Source organism: Sinocyclocheilus grahami, unplaced genomic scaffold (assembly GCF_001515645.1).
Source record: "Sinocyclocheilus grahami isolate Dianchi unplaced genomic scaffold, SAMN03320097.WGS_v1.1 scaffold972.1, whole genome shotgun sequence".
Taxonomy (NCBI): Eukaryota; Metazoa; Chordata; class Actinopteri; order Cypriniformes; family Cyprinidae; genus Sinocyclocheilus; species Sinocyclocheilus grahami.
The window spans coordinates 32,874-40,795 of record NW_015506151.1 but is presented as its reverse complement, the minus strand read 5'-3'; the positions used below and the strand labels follow the sequence as shown (position 1 = coordinate 40,795).

The 7,922-nt window shown below is 37.7% G+C and overlaps 2 protein-coding genes across 4 annotated transcripts in view; one reads left to right on the top strand and one right to left on the bottom strand.

The window, feature by feature from the left end:
- Window positions 1–4,717, top strand: part of znf395a (zinc finger protein 395a) — a 7,789-nt gene extending 3,072 nt beyond the window's left edge. For 2 of the 3 annotated variants that reach the window (XM_016250108.1, XM_016250109.1), the window contains exons 2-10: window positions 345–578; window positions 686–873; window positions 948–1,054; window positions 2,051–2,244; window positions 2,346–2,446; window positions 2,540–2,771; window positions 2,938–3,036; window positions 3,617–3,735; window positions 4,457–4,717. In XM_016250108.1, coding sequence (XP_016105594.1) covers window positions 435–578; window positions 686–873; window positions 948–1,054; window positions 2,051–2,244; window positions 2,346–2,446; window positions 2,540–2,771; window positions 2,938–3,036; window positions 3,617–3,735; window positions 4,457–4,568 — 1,296 coding nt within the window. In that variant the 5' untranslated portion in view covers window positions 345–434 and the 3' untranslated portion in view covers window positions 4,569–4,717. The remainder of the gene's footprint in view (window positions 1–344; window positions 579–685; window positions 874–947; window positions 1,055–2,050; window positions 2,245–2,345; window positions 2,447–2,539; window positions 2,772–2,937; window positions 3,037–3,616; window positions 3,736–4,456) is intronic. The other variant, XM_016250110.1, reaches the window with a different exon arrangement.
- A 2,590-nt stretch (window positions 4,718–7,307) lies between these two features.
- Window positions 7,308–7,916, bottom strand: LOC107564984 (proenkephalin-B-like; the record flags this gene model as incomplete). Its single annotated transcript, XM_016250171.1, has 1 exon — window positions 7,308–7,916. A coding segment is annotated over one exon (564 nt), but the record flags the coding sequence as incomplete, so codon positions are not given.
- Between the last annotated feature and the right edge of the window lie 6 nt (window positions 7,917–7,922).

Here is a 7,922-nt window from a genome sequence, read left to right as displayed (position 1 = left end):
CGCCCCCCCCCCCCCCCCTTATATCTATTTATACAACATTACACATTTAGATATTATTATTAAATCATATATATTTAAAAATGATTTTATGTCATAAATGCTTTTTTGTTTGAATGCAACTTTTGGTCGACCGCTGGGTTTTTCAATTTCCAGTACTGATACTGATATCTAGAGAGCAGGGTGTCCAAACTGAGATATATATATATATATATATATATACACAATAAAACCACCAAATGAGACATACAGAAAATTGCTATATCCAAAACGTCATGCTCTCTTTCTGGCAATAAAATGTGCAGAGTGGCCAAAACAGTAATCATTTGTTTGTTTCCTCTTCTCAGCTTCCTGTTCGTCGTTTGAATAGCACTGCTGAATCTCCATCAGGAGTTCTTCAAAGCAGTCAAGAAGATACAAGGTGCAAGGAAGGGAAAATGGTGCCGAAGACCAGGCTTGGGAAACGGTCCCCACTGGGCACCCTGGTGTGTGGTTCCTCAGCTGAGGGCCTGACAGAAACGGGACCCCTTGGATGCCCGGATAGTGGGCCTCACAGAAGAAAGCTTTACCCAGGACAGAAGGTAAGCTTTATTGTTGTAGATTTAATCAAAATATGAATGGGATTCTCAGGTGCGGTACACAAGGTTCAGCTTAGCCATTTCATGGTGTTTTACCTGATACGTTTCAGGTGTATGTGCACTGCGGAGGCCACGAATGTGGAGGTGTGGTCGAACAGCATAACCACGTGGACAATGAAGTGTCTATCTTCCTGCCGCAGCTCAACCAGCACGTTCATCGCAAGCTGGAAGACGTGTGGACGAGCCCCACATCCAGTCATACCTCCTCAGTCTCCTCGTCCATTGATGTGCCAAGAAGGTACGTCTTGTTATAGTTGTCGGAATGACCCTTTGAATGAGAAACACTCCTTTATAACTCTTTCAACACTGCAGGAGTCCAGAGACAGTGGACATGGATGAGATTATGGCTGCAATGGTGCTTACAAGTCTGTCGTGCAGTCCAGTCATCCAGCACTCAGCCCAGGGGAGCGCAACTCAAGGTTAGTAGAACATTACATTAATGTTTGTTTTTTGTAAAGTCACAAGCAACAATGCACTGCACAAATCTGGCATAAACCAGCTGAGATTACTCAACGCTTGCTGTGATAGGTGTTAGTCACCAAGAAGAAATCCTTAACAAATGCATATACGGTTTTCATTGGTAAAACGAAAAATTAGAGCTGCTAAAACAGGATTGCATATTATTGTGATTTTTTTTTTTAATCAATCCTGAAGGTCCAGAGTAAATAAGATCCTACGGCCTAAATTCTGAAACTTCTGAATAAAATATAATTATATAAAAATTAAATAAATTAGATTTTTACTGTTTTTGAAAGAATTCAAATAGGCTGCATTTATTTGATCAAAAATACAGTAAAAACTGACTTTGTGAAATACTGAAACAATTTAAAATAACTGTTTTCTATTTTAATATATTTTCAAATGTAATTTATTTCTGTGATGGCAAAGCTGAATTTTCAGCAGCCATTACTCCAGTCTTCAGTGTCACATGACCCTTCAGAAATCAATCTGATAGGCAGATTTGGTGCTCAAGAAACATTGCTGCTAAGTATTTTAGTGGAAATCGTGATACTTTTTGTTCATGATTCTGAATGAAAAGAAAATTTTAAAGAACAGCATTTATTTGAAACGGATATCTTTTGTAATATTATAAATGCCTTTACTGTCTCTTTTGATAAATTTAAGGCATCCGTGCTCAATAAAAGTATTAATTTCTTTAAAAAAAATCTTTGATCCCCAAACAGTAGTGTGTGTGTGTGTATATATATATATATATATATATATATATATATATAATTCATTATGTATTACATCAGCATTGTATTTATAGATTTTTTTTATAATATTTAAATAACTAATCAATTTATTTAGTTTGATAGTTAACATGTTGGACACATGTCCACTGGTATAAAGGACATTTACGTTTTTGATGAAGCTAATCTTCTCATAGAGGTCTGTTATTGTGTTTGTATTAGCTTCATGTGGAATAGAAAATGGTGGTGGCGAACTGTATGATGGTGGATATTGGAGCTGCGACCATGGAAACGGAAGCCCCGCCCCATCCCCACCCATCGCAGAGATGGACAAGAGCGCCCCTCACGTTGATGAAGGCCTGGACATGGAACTGGACCAAATGTTGTTTAATGAGCCAACGCCAAGGAAACGCAAGGTACATTGTAAAACCTTATAAAATTAATAAAACCTAATATATTAGGTATTGGTTTATGCAGCATGTAGCTTATCTTTTTCATGTTGTCTTCCACCTTCTAGAACTCAGTAAAAGTTGCATATCGGTGCTTGTGGCCAAACTGTGGAAAAATACTGACCACAGTAGTGGGCATCAAACGTCACATCCGAAATTCTCATCTTGGGTAAGCATCACAAGCACCATACGTTCTAACCAATGAATGCAGCAATCTGGGACATTTTTATTGTAATCACACGGCGTATTATGTTTCCTGCAGACAAAGTGATGAGCATTCCCAAAGGGAAGAAGACTTCTACTACACTGAAGTCTATCAGGACTTGGAACAGACCACTCCCTCTGGTGGCCACCGGCCCTCCTGCACTTCTCCATCCAGTCCCAGCCGGCACAGGCCCCCCTCTCCCACCACCCCGGAGATGCTCCAGCTCAGCCCACTCAGCCAGTCCGCCCCTGGCAGCTTCTGGCAGGTCCATTCTGAGCACTCTTACCAGGTGAGATGCTTGACATTGTTGTGGCGTCATTAAACAACATGTTTATCTTGAGGGTGTGTAGTGCCATCAAAGATCTTATCAGTGTCACATGTCACTTTTTGCATGTAAATGGACATAAATGAACAAAAATGGCCGAGTGTTTAATACGTTGATGTTGATTCCTCAGGCTCCTGCACCCGTTCAGGTTGTGACTCCGAGCAAACCAGTGTCTATTCCTGTGTCCTGTCATTGGACTCCATCTCTCACAGTTCACCAGAGCAAACAGGTGAACATTTCTTTATTAACTGATTCCATTATTATCTACAAGGCTGGAGAAATTTCAGCACAGATGTCCTAAAAGAGGCCTTTTCGCTGTGGATATTTATAGGTAATGAATTGGCTATGCAGCATTTTCTCTGAGGCTTTCAGAACATACAAAGCATCACGCGGTCTCAAAGACATTCTGTGTTTTTGCACTGAAAATGGGAGTGACATGCACATGTTGTTTTTGTGTCCTTTGTTCCGCCCACAAGAAATGTGGATGGTATTGCAGTGCCATCTAGTGGAGTTGGGGGACACTGTGTTCTCTTTGTCTGAACACATGCTTGTCACTAGGTTGAAAAATCAAAAATATTGTGGTCTTGTGTATTTTGATCTCGCTTTTCAGTTTTAAACCTCTTACTTGCTGATTTATATCTCCTGCAATAATGTATCATGTAATGGCCTTAATACATTTAATTTAAAGTTTTGCTGCACTGATGCATTGTTTGTACTGTAGAGTAGTGTTTGCAGCTGCAACAAACTGCAGTGCGTCATTCTGTGACTAATGGTGGTCTCTCTCTCTCTCTTTCTCTACCCTTCCCCAGGGCTCACCATTCCGCCGTCGTTCAGTGAGTGTTGGTGAACAGTGGCTCCAGAATAACAATGCCACCTTCAGGCCACTTCCTGCCAGTGTTTCACCTCCAAGAAACCATTGCACTTCAAGGTGGGATTTGATTGTTTCTTTAGTAATTATTCAGTCTCTTATGGTTGCTGTCAATCTTCATTTATAAACTTTGTTTGATTAAAAAAAAAATCTTGAGCTTGAAATCAGAAAATGATTGGCATTATTGTGGGCAGAGAAAAATAAAAGTACCTAATAACATCGTAGTAATAAATACAAAACTTGTACACACAGTACATTTAAAATTCGGATGGGTTAATTCTAGTCCAGTTAAGCTGGGATTGTTTTACACTGGTGGTAGGAGAAAAACACAGACATTCTGAATTCGGATGGCAATAAAACCACTGACTAGCCCCTGCAAATGTTGAAAATACCTTATGTTCCCATGAGAAACAATTACCGTCTGAATAGGGCGAATGTTGAAAACAGTTGTGCTGCTTAATAATTCTGTGGAAACTGTATTACATTTGTTTTCAGGATTCTTTAATGGTTAAAAAAAGTGTTTATTTTTTAAACCGAAATCTTTTGTAATAATCTTAAGTCTTTATTGTCAATTTTGATGAAATAGTGTATAATCTATCAGTGCTGAATAAAAGTATTAATGTCTCTTTTTTTCATCATATTGAGCCCAAACTTATGAACTGTAGTGTAAATTATACAGTTCACCATTAATTCACCTGTGTTTGCGAATAGCTTTTCATATTGTTTTGTTGTATTCAGATGAAATGTTAAATTTAACTCTAAATTTATTTCATACTAACAGGAGGATTCGGGGTGAAGCCAAGAAATGCCGGAAGGTGTACGGCATTGAACACCGAGACCAGTGGTGCACCGCCTGCCGCTGGAAAAAGGCATGTCAGAGATTCCTCGACTGAATCCTTCTTTAGATTGATGGAAACAGAACACTAACCTTATAGAGACCCACAAGAGGGGATTGTACCTGGAACTATGGTTGGAAGAAACCAAAAGAGCACCTTTTGTGACTTAAGACTTTTTCAGCTTTCATTACAATTGCGTGTTTTTTTAAAAATGTGCTAAGGAACCATATTGATGCTGCAGTCTTCCTGCATCTTATATCAAGAACTGACGAAGTCTGACCTTCCTTTTACAAGTGGTATGCAGCCATATACAACAGCAGCAGTCATATACTTTTTGTTTAATGTGGTTTGTACATTGTCGTCATCAGACATATGGAAATTTTACTTATTCCAATTTAATAGCTAATATGAGACAGGAGAGAGGTCTTTACCGCGGGCTATTGCTTTCAGGGGCAAAATTGGCAGCTTATGCTTAATTGTAGATAAACAAGAAAGCAGAGTAAATGTTTCAATAGCATATAATGTTTATATTCATGTATGCCATGTTTACCTGCTGAGAAGCAGCTTTTTCTTTGATTTCCAGCACAAAATTTTGTAAAAAGAAATGGGAAGAAAAAAGTTTTTTTTTATTACGATTTTGATATCTGTGACGTGTTAAATTCTGTCGTGTCATTATCGGTGTATTACTATGTCACAGGGTATATTTCTGTGGAATGATATGATTCACTTATCTGTCACATCGATACTAACGAAGTATCTGTGCAAACATGCATGATCTTATGCCATTATTCATTTACTTTTGTGCTTCTCGCCCCAGCCTGCTCACTCGCTGTTTGGAATGTGTTGTTGCCAAAGATAATCTCAGCAAGATAATACATCATATACATCTCTGCATAATAATGTGAAATGAATCTGATGGCCATTTATGTGTTACCAATTGTTTGACTGGTTTATACTCTTAATACTGGGTCCAAATATTTTCTTATTTTGTAGAACACTTCTGTATGTCATCTTTTTTGTTTTTATCTGTAGCTCAATATATTTTGCAAAGCATGATGCTTTGACATCATGAAACTGAATGTACCTGAAGATCTCCATAAGTCTTTATGAACTTCTGACAGTCAGTGTCATAGCTGTTTAAGCACATCCTAGTCTGAGAGACATTCAATGAACCACATAGAGAACAATCTTTTTGTACATTTTTGTAAAGTACTTCCCAAGTATTTCCTTTTATGAAAAGTCATAAACTGAGATCTGTTCAAGATAAAAGTATAATTTCTTTTCATGAAACTTATGTCACTTCATGCCTTTTATAAATAAACTTTTGTGTAAACAAGTACAACCGACAGTATTGCATTTTAATATTAATACTTTTGAGGATGACTAGGCGGAGTGCTTTCAATATGCAATAAGGTTAACTGTTGGAAAATATTTCATTATTTATGTTTGAAATCCAAATGAATGATGAACAAAATACTTCAGGACACACAATCATTTGCTGCATGACAAGCCACAGAAAATAGTAAACTATTTTATTGACATAGTTCAGTTACTATGTACAGTTCATTTAGTGAAAACCATGAAGTTTATCATTAGAATAAAGGGAAAAGCATGATTTTGCAATGTTTGCATAAATACATTTCATCTGCACAAATACAAATCAATTTTATCGGTTAAAAAAAATTCAAATGAATGCTTTTGGTTTCCCACTCTTAGATGAGGACGCAAACTCAGTATGCATGTGCATGACTGAATTTGTTATGTTTGTATAGGCATATTACAGTTTTTGCTGGAATGGTTTATGCGAAATCTGGCTTTTATTAATTTTTTCGGGAGAGACAGTAAACCGATTAGCTTTCTTTAATCCCCTTAAAGGAATAGTTCACCCCCAAATGAAAATTATAGCAATTGCTTATGCTCATGATTCTGATCCCATTTTATTTGATTTCTTCCTTAAAACACAAAAGGAGATGTTAAGCAGATTGTTAAAGCTGCTCTTTTCCCCAACACACTCTCATGGCAATGAATACGTTTTGGTGAATTGGTGGCTAATTCATATGAATTTGTACAATCTCATTCATTTGTTTTTGTACAATCTGTTTACGCCCCAGTGATTGCTTAGGGGTGAACCTTCATGCTTATTTTTTTTTCTAAAGAAAAAAGCCTAAATTTACTTTGTAGAAATTCATATGAAATTGTCACTTTTTAAAAACAGCTACGTTTAAAAAAAAACTTTTTTAAAGAGTTACGTAGTAAACGTTTTAAAAGTTTGCAAACTTACATTTTAGTCTGTTTCTCATGCTTTCATTAGGCTTTAATGCTGATTTACGTTCCATTTGGAGCTCTAAATTATATAAGGTTGAGTGAGCCTTTTCATTTTTGGTGAACTATTCCTTTAATAATTCTATTTTGCCTAGTAATTACCTCTCTATATGACATTCCACCTCAATTTCAAGCATTTTCATGGATATTTCATTATGGGAACTCTCATTGACCAATAGATGGCAGTGTCGTAAAGGAGATGAATTTGGAACTGGTAACGTTTTCAAATGGTCTTCACACAAATTAAACTACAGGGGCCATCATATACAATACCAATCATCTAATGCAATCTATATATGTCTCAAATCGAATCTGAAGAGTTTTATTCAAACGTCAAGCTAATATCACTTAATGTAAGCTTTGTTTGACACAGATTAGATGCTTCATTGAGTAAATGCACATCTAACCCTGTGGCACTATGAGAGCTTTTTGTGTTTGAGGAGAATGGTGCATGATATCTTTTGAATGAGCAAAACAAATGATTTGCTTGGTAAGTTTATTCACTTCAAAGGTCAAAGCTTATTCATTCTGTTGGGTGACATCAGCAGACATACTATTAAACTCACTAGCTCGAGTACTCATGCCCAAATACTGCTTGAGAAACTCGCTAAAACGCTTCTGGTTGTTCCACTTGCGGGCGGATTTGCGGACGCCTATGAAACCCCCATATCTTTTTTGCAAAGACCTTCCAGGATCCATGAACTTCCTGTAGCCATACTTGTTTTTGAGGAAGCCTCCAAAGCGTTTGATTAGGTGGACGGCAGCCTCTTCCTCATCGCCTTCCATCTCACTATCTCTATCCCGCTCTTCCTCAGATTCTTGTGCTGACTGTACTTGCAGGAACTTGTATTTTTTACTGAGCTGCATATCTTGGTCCTGATCGTCCATTCCCAAGGCCCGTGTTATGTGGTCGAACCTCTGGAGGGTTTCAGAATACTGCCCATCATCCTGGTCCACAGGCAGAGAGATGTCCGCTTCCTCCTCTGCTCTTTTCAGCATGCCATTGCCAACCGATAGCAAGGCTTTTGGTTTCTGCTCCACAATGGTCCTGCGACACATCTCCCAGGTGTCGCCTGGAGAAAGTTTACC